We start from the raw sequence: 20,758 nt of genomic DNA on the forward strand, positions 1-20,758 counted from the left end.
TTGGGATCTAATTGGTGGTAAGACTGTCGGGTCAAATGCTCAGGAATCACCAAAGGTGGAGAAGACTCGGAGTGAGGTCTAAAGATGTTAATTGCATGTAAATGTGTTTTAATTTGTGGTAAGACTGTTGGGTCTTATGCTTAGGAAACACCAAAGGTGGAGAAGACTAGGAATGAGGACTAAGGAAGATGAATGGGATGTGAATAGGATCCAATTGGTAGTAGGTCTGTAGGTTTTAATGCTCAGATATCATCAATGGTGGATAAAACTAGGAGAGAGGACTAAGGAAAATTTTTGCATGTGAATGGGATCTACTTGGTGGTAAGACTGTCAGGACAAATACTCAGGAATCATCAAAGGTGAAGTACAGGAGTAAGAACCAAGGAAAATCATTGGCAATCATATGATTGCATGTGAATGGAATTCAATTGGTAAGACTGTTGGGTCAAATGCTCAGGAATCACTACAGGTGGATAAGACTAGAAGTAAGGTCTAAGAAAAATAATTACATGTGAATGGGATTCACTTGTTCGTAATTCTGTCGGGTGAAATGGTCAGAAATCACCAATAGTGGAGAAGACTAGGAGTGAGGACTAATGAAAATGTTTGCATTTGATTGGGATCTAATTGGTGGTAAGACTATCGGGTCAAATTGTCTGGAATCACCAAAGGTGTAGAAGACTCGGAGTGAGGTCTAAAGATGTTAATTGCCTGTATATGTGTTTTAATTTGTGGTAAGACTATTGGGTCTTATGCCTAGGAAACGCCAAAGGTGGAGAAGACTAGGAATGAGGACTAAGGAAGATGAGTGGGATGTGAATAGGATCCAATTGGTGGTAGGTCTGTAGGGTTAAATGCTCAGATATCATCAATGGTGGATAAGACTAGGAGAGAGGACTAAGGAAAGTTTTTGCATGTGAATGGAATCTTTTTGGTGGTAAGACTGTCGGGTCAAATGCTCAGGAATCACCAAAGTTGGAGAAGAATAAGAGCAAGGTCCAAGAAAGATGATTACATGTGAATGGGATACACTCGTTCGTAATTCTGTACGGTGAAATAGTCAGAAATCACCAATAGTGGAGAAGACTAGAGGAGTGAGGACTAAAGAAAATGTTTGCATGTGATTGGGATCTAATTGGTGGTAAGACTGTCGGGTCAAATGCTCAGGAATCACCACAGGTGGATAAGACTAGAAGTAAGGACTAAGGGATGATGAGGTCAAATGCACAGGAATCACCAAAGATGGAGAAGTCTGGGGAAGAGGAGTAACGAAAATTTTTGCATGTGAATGGAATCTATTTGTTGGTAAGGCTGTCAGGTCAAAAGCTCAGGAATCATCAAAGTGGAAAAGACTAGGAGTGAGGACTAAAGAAAATGATTGCATGTCATTGGGATCTAATTTGTGGTAAGACTGTCGGGTCAAATGCTCAGGAATCACCAAAGGTGGAGAAGACTCGGAGTGAGGATTAAGGAAGATGATTGCATGTGAATAGGATCCAATTGGTGGTAGGTCTGTAGGGTTAAAATGCTCAGATATCATCAATGGTGGATAAGACTAGGAGAGAGGACTAAGGAAAATTTTTGCATGTGAATGGAATCTATTTGGTGGTAAGACTGTCGGGTCAAATACTCAGAATTCATCAAATATGAAGTACAGGAGTAAGAACTAAGGAAAATCATTGGCAATCATATGATTGCATGTGAATGGAATTCAATAATTGGTAAGACTATTTAATCAAATGCTCAGGAATCATCAAAGGTGGAGAAGAAAAAGAGTAAGGACTTAGAAAGATGATTGCATGTGAATGGGATACACTTGTACGTAATTCTGTCGGGTGAAATGGTCAGGAATCATCAATGGTGGATAAGACTAGGAATAAGGACGAAGGGAAATGGTTGCATGTAAATGGGATCTAATTGGTGGTAAGACTGTCGGGTCAAATGCTCAGGAATCATCAAAGGTGAAGTACAGGAGTAAGGACTAAGGAAAATGATTGCATGTGAATGGAATTCAATTGGTAAGACTGTCGGGTCAAATGCTCAGGAATCACCACAGGTGGATAAAACTAGAAGTAAGGACTAAGGGAAGATGAGGTCAAATGCTCAGGAATCACCAAAGATGGAGAAGTCTGGGGAAGAGGAGTAAGGAAAATTTTTGCATGTGAATGGGATCTATTTGGTGGTAAGACTGTCGGGTCAAAATGCTCAGGAATCATCAAAGGTGGAGAAGACTCGGAGTGAGGATTAAGGAAGATGATTGCATGTGAATAGGATCCAATTGGTGGTACGACTGTCGGGTCAAATGCTCAGGAATCATCAAAGGCGAAGTACAGGAGTAAGGACCAAGGAAAATGATTGCATGGGAATGCAATTCAATTGGTAAGACTGTCGGGTCAAATGCTCAGGAATCATCAAAGGTGGAGAAGAATAAGTGAAAAGGCTAAGAAAGTTGATTGCATGTGAATGGGATACACTTGTTCATAATTCTGTCCGGTGAAATGGTCAGGAATCACCAATAGTGGAGAAGACTAGAGGAGTGAGGACAAAAGAAAATGTTTACATGTGATTGATATCTAATTGGTGGTAAGACTGTCGGGTCAAATGCTCAGGAATCACCAAGGTGGAAAAGACTAGGAGTGAGGTCTAAGGATGTTAATTGCATGTAAATGTGTTTTAATTTGTGGCAAGACTGTTGGGTCTTATGCTTAGGAAATACCAAAGGTGGAGAAGACTAGGAGTGAGGATTAAGGAAGATGATTGCGTGTGAACTAAATCAATTTTCAATCATGAATCTAATTTTTCTAAGACTGTTGGGTCAAATGCTCAGGATTAACAAAAGGTGGAGAAGACTAGGTGTGAGAACTGTGCCTTGAGGAAGTAAGACCATTCTCTTTGGAGTGGACTATACTCTAAACTTGTGTAGGTTTAAGGATCTTAGAAATGGTTGTTAACTTCAGTTAAATAGCTTTTTATGACAACCCTGTGGATTGGTCGGTGAGGTTGGATGGGATAGTATGGTGGATGTGATGATTAGAGAAGGAAGATGTCTCCTATGTTTGAATTAAGGCGTCATGAATCAGTTGACTTTGAGGGTGGAGGTGTAGATCTCCAGGACCTGACCATAAGGGAAATAAAGTTAAAAAGTACAGTACGGCTGCATTACATGATAAAAAAGTTCTCTTAACACCAAGGAAGCCCCGTCCTCCCCAACAGCCATTCCCTAAACTAATCCCCCTAAACTAACTAAATTTCCCTAAACTAATCCAGCCCTTTTCACCCCAAAATCACATTTGCTCCAGAACATCCATAAGGATTCAAAGATTTAAGTGACATTGGTTTTTGCTGTACCCAGTGTAGGTTCAACTGGAAGGTATAAATAAGCTAACCAGGAATTCTCCTAGGAGAAAAAATAGGTTGTAGGGGTAAGGAAATGGTTAAGAAATTACTTTTGATGTTCTTGCCACGAAAACATAATCTATCTAAATTACCAACAAGCATTTTCAGATATAATAATAATGTCAGTAGCATAAATAAATTAGAATGAAGAGGATATATAAATAAATACATATTCTTTTTTGTAAATATTTAACTGTTTAATATAAAATATTATTTTCTAATACATTACAAATAATACAATACAGGGTATTTATATGTTAAAATTCTGTGGATGATAGGTAATATTTTTATATAGTATTCAAATGTTGTACGTTATACTGACTAATATTGTGCATAATATGTAAAATTTAATACAGTACATGGATGTGAAATCAACTATAACTGTCACTATTACTATAACTGAATAATGTTTATGAAAACAATACAATAAATGGACATGAGTGCACTAAGCTGGGTTTAGTGCTGTAGGCCAGCAATCAATTACGAACTTAAGCTTAATTTACAAATATTTACAGTACCAATCCAGATCTTTTCAAGTGCAACCTATCCTAACGATAAAAACATCACTGATTATTACAATAAATAATTAATTGACAATATTAAATACTGGTTATAAAATAGAATATTATATACAACAGGTAAATATAAAATTGTCAGTTGCATCCCTATGCCATTTCCTACAAATTGTAATCACACTTCATATTCTTTAAGTCTGAATTTGAAAGTTCCAAATATTATTATTTAGTAGCTGGGATGTAATACACAGTTTACTGTAAACCTGGAACAAAATTTAAGGTTACAATAAACTTGTGACCAAACCGAACCCTTTAATTAATTCACCCATTCTTGAAGAGATTCACTGAAAGGCAATGTAATTCTGCTGCTGGTAATAAAAGTGCTGAAAATCTATTCGAATTTGTGTTTCAGTCAGTTTTTACAGAATTTAAACATACTGTAAAAACCTTTCTAAAGTATAGAGTTGATATTTTACGTGTTACAGGTTTAGGAACATGCATTTGGGAAGACTGTGGGGCCTTACTTCTCTTGCAGCAGTTTACTTCCAACATAGCTGCTAGTAAATCAGAGTTTGATGTTTCATTATCTCATATTTGAGGTTCGAGTTTTATTGTCGAGTTGACTTCCACATTGTATTCTTTGTATCGATTTGTACTTCAACAGAAAGGACATACAGTAACCTTGCAGGTTGGAGGAAAACTAAAGTAAATCCAAAAGTATTTTAACGATATCTTGGGATTACAACCTAAAACACATATACACATTGTATATGGAAAAGCCATTGAACGCATGTATAAAATACGTTAACTAATGAAGTATTACCATCAAATGGAGTTACTGGTGAACCTTAACTACGGAAACACCAGGACATCTTGATTTAACGAGAGACATCCTCTTGACTGGAACCAAGAAAGCGAATCACACTCAACCTTATACAATGTCTTTTCTATATACAAAGTATTTTATACAACTCATTGCACTTGGAATATCTAAAATAAAAAAGGAGAAGCCTCATAAAACTAACAGTTTTGAACTTATATCTGGTGAAATGAATAAAACCTCCTCCGGAACTCTGGTGTCTGATTGACGGTGGGAGTGGTAGGCTACTGGTGTGGCCGGTGCCGCAGTCAGTTCTGTATGACCTGGTGCAAGTGCTCGGGCCGGTAGTAGTGGGCGTGGGCAGCCAGTGAGGGGTGGATGGGGGGTGGGAAACACCTAACATGCTCCACACTCATGGCCTCCGTGTCGCTGGACTTCAGGTACTTGTTGAGAGTCGCAAAGATCTGGGAGTTGAGGACTTGGAATCTCCTCACGCGGTCGACCATGCGCTTCAGGTTCTGCACAAAACAGACATCAATGTGCTGAGCCACCGCTTTACTTAAATAAGGATAGCCCACATTTATGCATTTGATTTTGTATTTATTACTATTTTATTTATTACAATAAAAAATTTATAAAAATGTCTGCAAGGTTTCTGAGGTTGCCAACCTGTAGTTCAAAATTGTGGCTTGGATAAGACATTGTCATAACAATAAATAGTTTGGGCCTATTTTGCAATAAAATGATCATAAGCTACTGGCTAGTAGCTCCGACCACAAACGTAAATAAAAGAAAATATTGTCCCTTTCTTATAAAATACCATTTAAGACATTACCTATTTCATGCAATGACTACACAATTGTAAAATTTAAATTTTGACTGGAATAACAAGATCCTGTTTTTCTTTAAATCAATAACAAATAGTTTTTTTTTATGAAAATTGATCGTCAGCCGCAATATTATTCGTGAAGCTCAAAATAGGGGTAAGAAAAAGCCTTTTCTTTACATATGATATTGTAGTTTATGAATTTTTTGTGGATAAAAAAAAATATGTCTATGTAAATGTTCATCAATCTATAATTATTAAGTGTGTTCTTTCTTATGGAACTCTCCAACTCTGTTGTGTTTTTGCTTCAACTTCACAGAGTGTGAGATCATTCAAATACTTAAGATGGACAATTTGTCTGTGATTATCCCTAACACAGGCAAGAGCATCCTACGATCAAAAAGTGGAAACTCACAATGCCTTTGACAATCTCATCCTTGCAGTCGACTCTCTGCACCCGCAGGATGTGGTAGCAGAAGTCCAGAGCCTCAAACCTGCGCTGCTGGCCCAACAGCACGATCATGGTACACCCCGCCCAGTTCAAGCCCTCTCCGAACAGTTCTCTGTAATAATACACATCTCGTGCCATCATCTGGGTAGAACTCTTGGCCAATCAATACAAATATTTGTTTCTTTAGACTGGAAAACGTCCAGTCATCCAGTTGGCTCATCACTGATATGAATCAGGCAAATTTTCCACTTATTTCGCGTTTACTTCCTAAGATATCTAATGCAATCTATGTAGTGTAATGTATCAAATATGTTGCCTGCACTACAGCTATTTCAGCTGTAAATAAAAAAAATTTTTATTTGTTTCAGTTATAGTCAGAATTTAAATCAACAGTTTTTACATAACAATTTTGTAAAATACCAAACTGGTAGTGAATTATCAACACTAACAAAACACTGCATTTTTATTTGATTGAATATTGCTGTTAACAAAAAATCAATTTATATTAGTTGTCATTCAGTGGTTTTACTCAAATTGACAGGACTTATGTTACTGAATAGATTTAAAATTTAAAACCGAACCGCCAAGATTTCTCACATTGGTAATTATTGGATGGAAGGATGTTCATGTACCATCACTTCCAAAAAGTTTGTAAATCAGCAACATTGCAGGATGAAGACTCTCTTCATCTTTGTAGAAATACAATGTCTGTATGGACTTTCAAAAAAGGTGTGCAGGCTACTATTTACTGAATGAAATATACCCTCCAACTCAAAAGAGAGTAGCACTACTTACTCGACAGTGAACTCTGTGTCACCAACAGGTATACAGTAGACGAACTGCAGAGCGGACCACAATCTGTGGAACTCTGTGCACTCGTCTATGTTGATGACTCCGTTGGCAGGAGGAGGACCCACCCAGATCGGGTCGTCCAGGAACCCTCTTAGCCGAGACAACACGACCTCAAATATGGAAAGGCCGCAGCACAAGCGCTCTCTGGTCAGCAGATCTCCCTCTCGAGCTATCATGGATTGCTGTAACACATTGTACATGTGTATCATCACAAGTAATCACAATATCAACAAATCCCCCTCTTGAGTTATCATGGATTGCTGTAACACATTGTACATGTGTACCATCACAAGTAATCACAATATCAACAAATCCCCCTCTTGAGTTATCATGGATTGCTGTAACACATTGTACATGTGTACCATCACAAGTAATCACAATATCAACAAATCCCCCTCTTGAGTTATCATGGATTGCTGTAACACATTGTACATGTGTACCATCATCACAAGTAATCACAATATCAACAAATCCCCCTCTTGAGTTATCATGGATTGCTGTAACACATTGTACATGTGTACCATCACAAGTAATCACAATATCAACAAATCCCCCTCTTGAGTTATCATGGATTGCTGTAACACATTGTACATGTGTACCATCACAAGTAATCACAATATCAACAAATCCCCCTCTTGAGTTATCATGGATTGCTGTAACACATTGTACATGTGTACCATCACAAGTAATCACAATATCAACAAATCCCCCTCTTGAGTTATCATGGATTGCTGTAACACATTGTACATGTGTATCATCACAAGTAATCACAATATCAACAAATCCCCCTCTTGAGTTATCATGGATTGCTGTAACACATTTTACATGTGTACCATCACAAGTAATCACAATATCAACAAATCCCCCTCTTGAGTTATCATGAATTGATGTAACACATTGTACATGTGTACCATCACAAGTAATCACAATATCAACAAATCCCCCTCTTGAGTTATCATGGATTGCTGTAACACATTGTACATGTGTACCATCACAAGTAATCACAATATCAACAAATCCCCCTCTTGAGTTATCATGGATTGCTGTAACACATTGTACATGTGTACCATCACAAGTAATCACAATATCAACAAATCCCCCTCTTGAGTTATCATGGATTGCTGTAACACATTGTACATGTGTACCATCACAAGTAATCACAATATCAACAAATCCCCCTCTTGAGTTATCATGGATTGCTGTAACACATTGTACATGTGTACCATCACAAGTAATCACAATATCAACAAATCCCCCTCTTGAGTTATCATGAATTGCTGTAACACATTGTACATGTGTACCATCACAAGTAATCACAATATCAACAAATCCCCCTCTTGAGTTATCATGGATTGCTGTAACACATTGTACATGTGTACCATCACAAGTAATCACAATATCAACAAATCCCCCTCTTGAGTTATCATGAATTGCTGTAACACATTGTACATGTGTACCATCACAAGTAATCACAATATCAACAAATCCCCCTCTTGAGTTATCATGGATTGCTGTAACACATTGTACATGTGTACCATCACAAGTAATCACAATATCAACAAATCCCCCTCTTGAGTTATCATGGATTGCTGTAACACATTGTACATGTGTACCATCATCACAAGTAATCACAATATCAACAAATCCCCCTCTTGAGTTATCATGGATTGCTGTAACACATTGTACATGTGTACCATCACAAGTAATCACAATATCAACAAATCCCCCTCTTGAGTTATCATGGATTGCTGTAACACATTGTACATGTGTACCATCACAAGTAATCACAATATCAACAAATCCCCCTCTTGAGTTATCATGGATTGCTGTAACACATTGTACATGTGTACCATCACAAGTAATCACAATATCAACAAATCCCCCTCTTGAGTTATCATGGATTGCTGTAACACATTGTACATGTGTATCATCACAAGTAATCACAATATCAACAAATCCCCCTCTTGAGTTATCATGGATTGCTGTAACACATTTTACATGTGTACCATCACAAGTAATCACAATATCAACAAATCCCCCTCTTGAGTTATCATGGATTGCTGTAACACATTTTACATGTGTACCATCACAAGTAATCACAATATCAACAAATCCCCCTCTTGAGTTATCATGAATTGCTGTAACACATTGTACATGTGTACCATCACAAGTAATCACAATATCAACAAATCCCCCTCTTGAGTTATCATGAATTGCTGTAACACATTGTACATGTGTATCATTACAAGTAATCACGATATCGTCAGATCCTCCCTCTCAGGCTATTGTTGGTTGGTGTAACACATTTTTCCAATCCCAGTGTAACATTTTACTATTGTATTACTTGTTAATATCTTCTTAGTTCCAACAAATGGCAATATTTAAACTTGACTCAAAAAGAACTTTACTTTTTTTATGGCTGAACATATCTTTACATGACTCTTTAATCACTCACCTTGGCAGTCCCTAGCCTCTCTATGTTGGGCACAATCTGCAGAGAGCCATACTTCTGTTCCATTCGCTTCTGTTTGTTCTCTGGCTTTTCTCCATCTGCAACACAAGGGACACAAATCAATCACAACACAAAAACATTGTAGCAAACCAAAAGAATACTTGTCATAAGATTGGTAAAAAACTACACTTAACACTTTAAGATCAATCTATAGATATATTTAACATATTTTTCTAAAAATACTCAAGCCTTATACTGATACTAGTTACCAATGTATCAAAAGTTAAGAAGATGTCTTTGGACAATGAATGATTAATGTTCAACCTTACGTATTGTACTTTTTCTTTTTCCTTCTAAACAAATTATAAATCTTATTATACACCACTAAACATTGTAAACATACCATTAATAAATTTTTAGTCCAGGATATAAAACTTTGAATGAGCTACTGGTACAAACTTAAACAAAATTCGAGTTATTCGGACCAACATAAAATTAAATCATGATTAAACATTATAAACACAATATATTAAACATTTAATCCATTCAAATAATGTTCTACTAAGATTTAATTACTTGGGAAATATAATCTATAAGCATATAATATATAGATTATAATATATTATAGATTATAATAGATATAATATATAATTCAATTACCTTTGCAGTATGGGCGAGGCAGGATGTTTTGGAATGGTGCAGCGTGAAGCAGGTCACAAACTTCCTCTTGACTAAGAGCTTGTTCCATTAACAGACAGAACAAGATGGTGTTCCCCAGCTCTCGGAAGTTGTGGAACAGCTCAGTCTTGGCATCAGGATATTGCACAATGTCATTCAACTGTGCGTGATAGTAGCCCAGCACACCTACATCATAACATAATGAGCTGATGTCAACAGACAGAACAGAATGGTGTTCCCCAGCACTCGGAAGTTGTGGAACAGCTCAGTCTTGGCATCAGGATATTGCACGATGTCATTCAACTGTGCGTGGTAGTAGCCCAGCACACCTACATCATAACATAATGAGCTGATGTCAACAGACAGAACAGAATGGTGTTCCCCAGCTCTTCGAAGTTGTGGAACAGCTCAGTCTTGGCATCAGGGTATTGCACGATGTCATTCAACTGGGCGTGATAGTAGCCCAGCACACCTACATCATAGTATAATGAGCTGATGTCAACAGACAGAACAGAATGGTGTTCCCCAGCTCTCGGAAGTTGTGGAACAGCTCAGTCTTGGCATCAGGGTATTGCACGATGTCATTCAACTGTGCGTGGTAGTAGCCCAGCACACCTACACCATAACATAATGAGCTGATGTCAACAGACAGAACAGGATGGTGTTCCCCAGCTCTCGGAAGTTGTGGAACAGCTCAGTCTTGGCATCAGGGTATTGTACGAAGTCATTCAACTGTGCGTGGTTGTAGCCCAGCACACCTACACCATAACATAATGAGCTGATGTCAACAGACAGAACGAGATGGTGTTCCCCAGCTCTCGGAAGTTGTCGAACAGCTCAGTCTTGGCATCAGGATATTGCACGATGTCATTCAACTGATAGTAACCCAGCACAACTACATCATCCCCTTCTGTGGTGTATTACTGATTCAGCTTTTACTTCAGGTTCAACCACCTGCTCTGGAATTGCTGGAAACTTACATCAAAGCTGATAACCTCACCCATAAAGAATGGTTCGTTACTTATATAAAGATACTAAAGTTGGATCAGGACAGTCCAGAATCCATGAATCAGTTCATAGAGCTTTTGATAAAGAAGAGATAACATAAGAGAACACAGACTTAGACCAGAACACAATATCCATACTAGATAACATTATTGTACAATTAAACTCATGATGGGGATCTATCCCTAAAGATGCTGCCGACGCTGCTACTTCCAGTGGTGGCGATGACTATCAGAAAGTACTCATGTTCTTGATGGATCTCATTTGAGCAGTAGTTGAGGATCATCAATCTTTCCAATGAGTCACTTTTCAAAAGAGAACTTTTTATGTGGTGCTTAAATTTTTTCAAGCCCCCTCTGCATCAGTAAAATGTTAAATCTATCGATATGTATTAAAAAATCAATAAAATAACTATTAGGTCTATTTTCCAAATTTTTCTTTTGATAATTTATTTCATAAACAGTCTAGAATTTAGTCCTGATGAATAAATTGTAAGATATTTTTACACTATCAATGCCATAGCCCCAATATATTGAACTGCACTAAAAAAATTTAAATCACTCACTATGGTCTGATATAACAAACCGCTTGCTCTTTCTTTGGAATCATGACAATCAAACTCTATGAACGGTCATGGTAACATAAAACCACTCTCAACTCAATTAAACTATAATACGTTTTTGAACGTTGCATTGTGTATGTATTTAGCAAACACGCTTTTTGTATGCATGTTGACAGCATATAAGATTGAGCTGCAAGCAAGTCTGTAAAATAAACCCGATATCTTATCCACGTTTAAATGTAAGATGTAAGATATTAAATTACAACAAAATATTTTTAACCCTAGAACTGGCGATCATTTCATCCTGTAGTGTGGGGCTGTTTTGGAGCTTCGCGCAGGTTTTTTTAAAAAAAATTATTAAAAATTTAAAATAAAAGCAATATAAATAAAAGTATATATTTTTTTGTTCAGGATTAAACGAATTATACTATATTGTAAAATTAACCATACAAAATTTTTTAATAAACACTTTTTTTAATCAAATATAAAATTTACTAAAAATATTTCTTAAATTTGGGGGGACCATACCTAGCAAATGAAGTTATAGTGAGATATATTTAAAAGTGAGATAGCCATTCTGTGTCAAATTTTATCTAGTTTCAGAAAAACATAAACATTATACACATTTATGAAAGCATCATAAAGCAATAAGTATTGTTAATTTAAGTTTTAATTTATCTTTGTTTGAAAATTTTCTACATATTCAGCTGATAAATTTGATTTTTAATTATTACATAGTAGTATATATTTTGGTTAAATTTAAATTTAAAATGGAATTTGTTATAGTTTTAAGGTCATTAAATGTAAATATGTTATATATATCTGTATATTATGTGAGGTTGAGTGGTAGAGATAAAATAGCCCTATACTCCGCCTCTAATGAAATAATTACCATATTTCATTTCATTTCAATAGTAACAAAAAGCAGCGATGCGTATAAATTCTGAAAATCAGGTGTACACGTAAGACTTTGTAAAACAAGTTTTGCTAATACATTTATCTATGAATACATGTTATATTGCATATTTTCTTACTTAGAATAAAATAGAATATACAGTACTAATGAAATAATTACCATAAATTGTTTTTTGAAGAGTAAAAAAAAGTTGCATTTTGCCATTATTCAAAAATTTTGCAAAAAATTTTCATTCAGCAAAATATAAAATCGTTTCTAAAGCTTGTACTATATCAAAATTTATAAATTTTATGGTTTAAAAGTAATAGGAAATATTATGTAGTTAGAAAACTATAAATATAACTAAATATATGGAAAAATTATAGAATAACCCAAACAGTTATTATATATAACCAAAGAAATTACAGGAAATATATATTTTATTGTGAAAACTATATATTTACCAAAAATAAATAGTTACTTCAGAGCTAAAAGAGTGCTATAAATAACGTTTAGTAAGTGAAAACAATAACAAACTATGTGAAATGAATTTTAGCCAAGTCATTTTGCTATAGCCTACATAAAGCCGGTAATTTCTCAAACATATTTCAGTAAATAGAAATTGATTTATTCTAAAATATATATGTTTACACTACTACTACATCAAACAACACACTACACATTAAATACGACACTAAAAACACGCGTAAAACTATTAAAACTTACAAATATCCACAGCTCGGCACGAAAGTGACACAGAACGGCAGCGGCAATATGGCGGTCACAACAAAATTGCGTCAATTTATTTTACGTTCAAAATGACAAGCTTGCTACGTCATAACCATAATACAAAGAGGAATAAAACTCATCTGTTCTCTAGCATATTTCTTCCCTGAATCCAATGGTGCATGAATTATATCGATACGTTACCGGAGTATATTGTAAAAAGTAATTATACGAGGGAATGTTTGACCAACAAAATTTTGACGGTTAACACCACAGAAGCGGCATTGACCGACAAAATTTTGTCGATTAACAGTTCTAGGGTTAAACATTATTTTAACCTTGGAGCTGGCAGCTACATTACACAATTATGGCAGGCAAATTTTTAAGTGTGTAGATTTCTAGTTTTACATTTATAAAAACTCAAACAGCTGTTTATTAGGTAACATATATAACCTAAACCTTCACCTAACCTGCCTTTGGTGAAAAATGTAGAAAAATATTATACCATCAATAAAGTTTTTTAACACTAGGATTACAAGAAGAAAAATATACAACATTCCAAAACAGTTTTACTCTAAGTGTATAAACTCACCTGGAGAGCCATAGTCGTATCTTGGGAGTTTACAGATCTTGGGCATGGCTTCCATTAGAGTCTTGGTGAACTGGAGAAGATTGCCTTGTATCAGGGACTTGACTATTTTGAGCAGCTCCTCCATGACGACAGCTATGCCCTGATAACCCAGCAGGTGGCACATGGTGCGGAAGTGGTACGGCCCAACGAAACCTGCCAGCAACCACTCATCTCAGAATAATACAAATAAACATAACTTTTTAAAATTAAAATTACACGGTTTGTTCAGAAAATAGTTCAGAAAGAATGTGTTTTTCGAGGCAAATTTACATCAGAGAACGAATGCTAGATCGCTCGGTGTTCTCTTGCTACCCAGAGAGTATGGCTAGCAATTTCCGTGTGTCACTTTGTGACCCTTTGTGGTGGAAGTTTTACGGTTAACTTGGGAAGACCACAATGGAAAGAGTTCCATAATCATCTTTTAAAGCATGCACTCTGTGGGATCAGCGAGTTAAGGTAACACAAGGTCTTTTTTTGAAGGTCAAGAATAGGATGATGACGATACCCGCATTGGGTTATCATCGACGAGCATCATGGACTAATGTGATGCGAGTGAATGTTCATTTATCAGACATATGTCTGAAAACTATTGCTCACGAGATTGATATGGAAATTTTCTGCAGAGTTAATGTGTCCAAGACATTTGTCGAAGGACTCAAAATTGCATCAGAATGTGCCCATCCACACCTTCCTCGCTACTAAGATCTTGACCAAAGTAAGGGTATGCCAACAATTGAGAAACTTATAAACTGGCTGGACGTAGCTTTGTTGACTAGTTTCTACACCCAAAAGAATGTACGAAGAAAAGAATGAAGAAAAGCATTTCAAGCCAATTCAAAACATCTATACAACTTGTACCATAGATTTAAAGAACATTTCACAAGGAGCCGACCATGGTGCATTCGGTCCCTAAAATCTTGTTTGAACCAATGCATAAACTAAGATGAAACACATTCTTAAAATGTTGCAACAAAAGTTTGATAGTTTTTTGTATAATCGGCTCACTGACATTTCTTTTTAGATAAAACCTGTTTAACCCTTTCAGTGCTAGACTTTTTTTTGGAATTTTAGTCAATAATGCTGAAGGTATTTTTCCAGGTGTTAACCAAAAGTGCCATGCTATTTTTAGAAATTATTCAATCACTATAAAATGTCATAACTTTGTTATTTATTGGCAAATTTTTATGATTTTTGTTTTGTTTTGAACAAAATTATGTATACATATTAACACTAAATATACTCAAAAACTTCTTATACTACCAGAAACATAAAGGATAACAATAAAATCTTTGATAAAAAACAGTTACAGGACAAAATAAATAAAGCTGAGTCAGTAGGTCAGCATTGTCTCAAATGCTCCCTGCCACTGGTAAATAAACTGCTGAGCATTCACCAAACCAAAATAAAGGTCGAGTTAAGACCCCGAGACCAAACTGTACATGTGAATAAAGCAACTAAGAAAAGTAAATCTAATCTAATAATACTTGCAGACAGCCATGGTAGGGACCTAGGTCGTCTTATAGAACAGAAGACTACCTTAAATGTTTGCTCGTTTTGTTAAACCTGGAGCAAAGTTCAGCCAGGTAACAAAAGGAAGTTAAAGAATTCTTACAGCGGAGCTGGAACCCAGTGACTACCTTCTAGTATTGGCTGGTACTAACAACATCCAGACTACAGGCATTGATACACTAATGAATGATATCACTAAATTAGTAAATGATTTCCAACAACATCAATCTTATTCTGTCTACAATACCGATGCGACACGATCTGCCCTCAGCTTGATTTAAAGATATCTATAATCAATTCCAAAATTGAACGGTTAGCTGAAAACTTTCCAAACCTACAGCTTCTGCCTCTGCATCTGCTTCCATGACACGTCTTCACAGCACACGGACTCCACTTTAAACATGAAAGGAAAAGCCAGGATAGCAGATTTGGTCTCTAAATTGAAACAAATGAAGGGCACAAGTCATAATGTACCAAGACAACCTAAAAATCAAACACATCCTTTCTCTATTCCATCATGTAAAATTACCGTTCTTGAAACAGACATAAGCCAACTGATGGACCACTTTCAAAATGACCAATCGGTGGGTTTTGCACACTCCATATCTGCCGATTTTGAAAACACAGAGAAACACATGTCAGCTGGCATTGCCGTTGTTTTTAGGAAAAGATTTGGCCGGTCTAAAACATCTGATTTGGTAAATAAACACCTGGCGTATCAGAAAGTAATCAATGGTCCATCAGTGTATAGTCTAATTACCAAGGACAAGTACAGTGGAAAAACCAACAAAACAAGAATATGATGCCTGCCTTTCTAAAACTTCAAGAAGACTTCATCTCGAAAGATCTCAAAACACTGGTGTGTTCTGCAGTCGGATGTGTTAGAGACTTGATCCAGGTATCTCATTTCACCAAGAACATTGTTGAGTTTCAGCAGGTTACCGGAGCAACAGTCTGCATAGTCTCGTATGAACAACCAACAGCACAGAGGCAACTGTGGAGAGGCCTCACACACAACGAGTTTGTCAGAAACCCTGAGGAAGCAATTAGCTGAGCCACCAGGCGCAGAAACAGCAGCTAGATATCTCTCCTTCATCGCAGTCTCCCACTCTCCGGTGAAGTTGTTGTGCTCAGTGATATAGGTCTCAGTGGTAGATACATTTGCATCTTGTTTGTCCCTCACTGACACACCTACACACTCTCACAGAATATTTCTCTCACTGACTCTTCTACATCTTCACAAAACACCTTTCTCACTAAGACACCTACAAAGTTACAAAATGTCTCTCCCACTAATACATCTTCAACAAATGTAACTGGTAATAGTGTAGATTTAAACTAGAAACTTCTTGACAACGACACAGTCTCGGCAAAACTTAGACCAGCCATTAATTCCAAATGTAATTAGCAGAAATTTTCCCAAAGAAGACATGCAAAATCAACTTCATAAGGCTAACTTAGTATGCTCCAAAGCTAGTAATAATATGCATGCTAGAAACTATAATTTAATAATGCACTACAACATCCGAGGTATAAGCAAAGACAAAAATTTCAGAACTAAATATATTTTTATCAGAAATCAAAAATAAAGATAATCTCACTGAACGAACATTGGCTTGACAATGAGTATAAAATATATTAAATTCATTAAATAATTATATTTTAGGTGATTATTATGTAAGACAAAATAATCAAAGAGGAGGTTCTTGTCTTTTAATAGAAAAACACTATCCCTATATACCAATTAAACTTTTTATTGATTTATATGAAGATTTTATTTTTGAATGTTCGTGCATTGAGCTTCTTGATCATAGCGTAGTCATTGTTTCTATCTACACTATACCAGACTATAATGCCAGAAAAATATTTTTTGCCAAACTTGAGAAAATGTTCTTAATAATTGAAAAAAGTATTAAAGAATAAATCGATCTTAATAGTGGGTGACTTTAAATGTAAATATAAAAGTAGAAAATGATATAACAAGCAAATTCTTAGAAATAATTGAATGTAATGGTTTTCAGTGTATGTTTGGTGATCCAACTAGAGTGTCAGTAAATACTTCAACTTGTATAGATAACATATTAACTAGAAAAGGATATGATGTTATAGCCAAAATGAATATTGACCTAGGTCTTTTCTGACCATAATGCGATTTTTTTAAATATCCCACAAAATACAATAGAAAAGCAAGGCTTTAAAGAAATACTGGTAAGGAAAAGGATATTCTCTAGTAAACAAATTAATATTTTTGTGGAATCACTAAAAAAATTGTGACGATTAACAGTAAGCCCAAGTATAAATGCCGAGGAAAGCTACAATAACTTTCTAACTTGTTTTTTTAAGACATTTTGAGTCTGCTTTTGTTCCAAAAACTGGTTTAAAGTTAAACAGAAAAGAAAAAAAAAGTAGTTTTACATTGGATATTACACAAGGAATAAAAATATCAGCAAAAAGAAAACGTGAACTTCACTGGAAATCAAAAATTCAGTAGAAGTATACAATTTTCTAAGTTATGTTAAAATCCTACAAAAAGATTTTCAAAAAAGTAGTTATTGAGGCAAAGAAAAGGGGCAAACTCCTCGTTTATACAGAACTCAGAAAATAAATGCAAGGCTGCCTGGCATGTTGTGAATAAAGTACTCGGTAAAGATAATAAAAACAGAGAAGATAAAATTACTTTAATAGATTCAAATAACACGGAAATAAGTAATCCAGCACTCAAATTGTTGAACTTTTTAATGATTATTTTTCTAACATTGTACAAAAAATTAGTGTTCCAAAGGCTACTGTTAAAAGGAATTCATAATTCATTAAGAAATTTTTGTACTGAAGAGAGGGTTGCATTGCCACAATCTTGAACCTTGTACAGTTGAATGAGATCAGGAGATGTGTTTTAGGTCTTAAAAATAAAATTTCTGTAGGGTGGGATGGGATACCAATAAGACTAATTAAAATCTCTGTTGATATCATTTCAGAACCATTGACACAAATAATTAACAAATGTTTAAATGAAGGGATTTTTCCTGATAGATTAAAGTATTCTCAAGTTACTCCAGTTTTTAAAAAGGGCTCGAAGTTAGATTTAAATAATTATCAACCTATTTCAGTTCTAAGCAATTTCTCAAAGATATTTGAAAAGATTATTCACTCTAGATTAGTTGATTACTTTTGAAAAAAACAAAACTCTTTTTACAATAAACAATTCGGGTTCAGAAAAAACATGAATACTCAATCAGCTTTGACAGAATTTACAAACAGCATATTACACATGGTCTGGACGGGTCACGGAAATACAGCCGGTATTTTCTGTCATCTGTCTAAGGCGTTTGATTGTGTAGATCATTCGGTCGTCTTACTGTTAAAGCTACATGACTACTATGGCATTGGTTGGAAATTGTTTGTCCCTTCTAAAGTCTTTACCTAACAAAAAGGAAACAAAGAACAGTTATTCAAGAGAACTACAATAAAGTGTATTCAAAATTGGAAAAGTAAATAGTGTGTGGGAGTGCCACAAGGTTCTATCTTGGGTCCTCTTTTCTTTTTTTAATTTTTATAAACGATCTTCCTAGATCTATTACCAAAGATTTAATATTATTTGCTGATGACACAACAGCTATATTATCAAAAGCTCTACTAGTGAAGAACTAATAATCACTCTTTCAGAAGTGATGGATGATTTGGATTCTTGGTTTCATTCCAATGGTTTAAAAACTTAATATAGATAAAACCCAAAGTAATAAAATTTGGTATTAGAAATAATAAAAAAAGGCAATTTTAACTTCCCAAATTTAGTTGACTCAACATAAATTCTTAGGAATTAAAATTGATAGTAATTTTAAATGGAAAGCTCATCTAAATGACCTTCTGTCAAAACTAAGGATCCATTTCTTATATATTTTTACACTTAAGAGAAAATGTTTAATTTGACGTTCTAAAATCTACCATGGTTATGTGGAATCAATTCTTAGTTATGGATTGTGTTATGGGGTCTAGCTCCTGGCATTAAAGCAGTTTTCAGATTACAAAAAAGAATTATCCGAATAATGACAAATTCTCATTTTCGAGCACCTTGCAAATCATTGTTTAAGAAATAAAAAAATATTAACTTTAAACCAGTTTTGTACATATATGAGTTGTTGGTTTATATCCATTTAAGCAAAGACCAACTAATAGAAGATCTAAGAGATTTCAACATAATTATAACACTCGAAATAACGCTAATTTTAGAATACCCTTCCATCGCTCAACATTCTATGAAAAAAGCCCTTTGTATTCGGGGTTTGATATTGTACAATAACCCTACCCTTACATTTAAGTCAATGACCATAGGAAAATTTAAAAATGAATTAAAGACTGTTCTTATTGACAAAGCTATATATGAAATAGATGAACTACAGCTAAACCTCCTTAGTTAATTCTAAATAAAAATCAAGTGTTTTGTTATTTTTCTGACTAAATTTTTATTGTAACATAATAAAATTACTATAAGGCTTTAGTATGTATTGTATATTATGACAATACACCAGTTTCACTATTGTAAAAAAACATGTAAAGAACGTTTTGTACAAATAAATATCTATGTCTATGTCTATTGTCTTTAAAAAAAAAAATTTTCTTGACACTCAAATAATTAGCTAAACCAATTCTCACACTGAATAACGTCAACCACACTAAAAGAACACTTTATTTTAAACACATCCACTAATTTTTATAAAATTATAACCCAAAATAACAATATTATAGAATTTTTTTACTACTTTTCTTATGAGTGTTATCCATCATAATTATATAACGCCAAGATAGAACAAAAAAATAGGCCTATCATTATTTGGGCTATTTACAATATTTAGACACAAAAATAAATATCAATCAACAGAACTTAAAAAAAATCACCACTCTAAATTATCAATAGTTTAATAACTAAAGTGTAACTTGTAAGATTTCGTCATACCTGAGTACTGGCCGTAGATGGTGGTGTAGGCCAGATTGTGGTGTTTGCTGCCCCACAGGTAGTGGTGGCCCATCTGTGGAGGCTTGTCCCTGTGGACTGGCTGAGTGAACATGATGCCGCGGCACTTCACAAACCTGCATCATCATCATCAATATTATTCAACATAACTTACTAACAGCATGTTATACGACACCAGATTATTTTTCTAACTTTTGACCACTAACTATAAAAAAGATGTAGACATCCAAACAGAATTTAAGTAATATGTTTTTAATTCAACAATGATTTTTATAAAACAATTATTTACTTTAGGAAACTGTTACTACGGAGGATTTTATTATGTTCTTTTTTATATACTGAGCATACATAGTCATAGAATATAATTACAACGTAACAGTTAAAATTACAGAAATGTAAAAAAATGTATTTAAAAAAACATCAATTTACAAAATAATACGTTTAAAATAATTTTGAACTATCACTGAGATT

The 20,758-nt window shown here is 34.9% G+C and overlaps 1 protein-coding gene across 1 annotated transcript in view; it reads right to left on the reverse strand.

Annotated features, from left to right (window-relative positions):
• Positions 1–3,576: 3,576 nt before the first annotated feature.
• LOC124357939 (cytoplasmic FMR1-interacting protein) overlaps positions 3,577–20,758 on the reverse strand; it is a 62,049-nt gene continuing 44,867 nt past the window's right edge. Inside the window, 7 exon segments of the mRNA XM_046810065.1 lie at positions 3,577–5,249; positions 5,973–6,120; positions 6,804–7,042; positions 9,316–9,410; positions 9,973–10,176; positions 13,771–13,962; positions 20,270–20,403. Of these exon segments, the coding sequence (XP_046666021.1) occupies positions 5,040–5,249; positions 5,973–6,120; positions 6,804–7,042; positions 9,316–9,410; positions 9,973–10,176; positions 13,771–13,962; positions 20,270–20,403 (1,222 nt within the window). The 3' untranslated portion in view covers positions 3,577–5,039.

The sequence above is a fragment of the Homalodisca vitripennis genome, chromosome 3 (assembly GCF_021130785.1).
Source record: "Homalodisca vitripennis isolate AUS2020 chromosome 3, UT_GWSS_2.1, whole genome shotgun sequence".
Classification (NCBI taxonomy): domain Eukaryota; kingdom Metazoa; phylum Arthropoda; class Insecta; order Hemiptera; family Cicadellidae; genus Homalodisca; species Homalodisca vitripennis.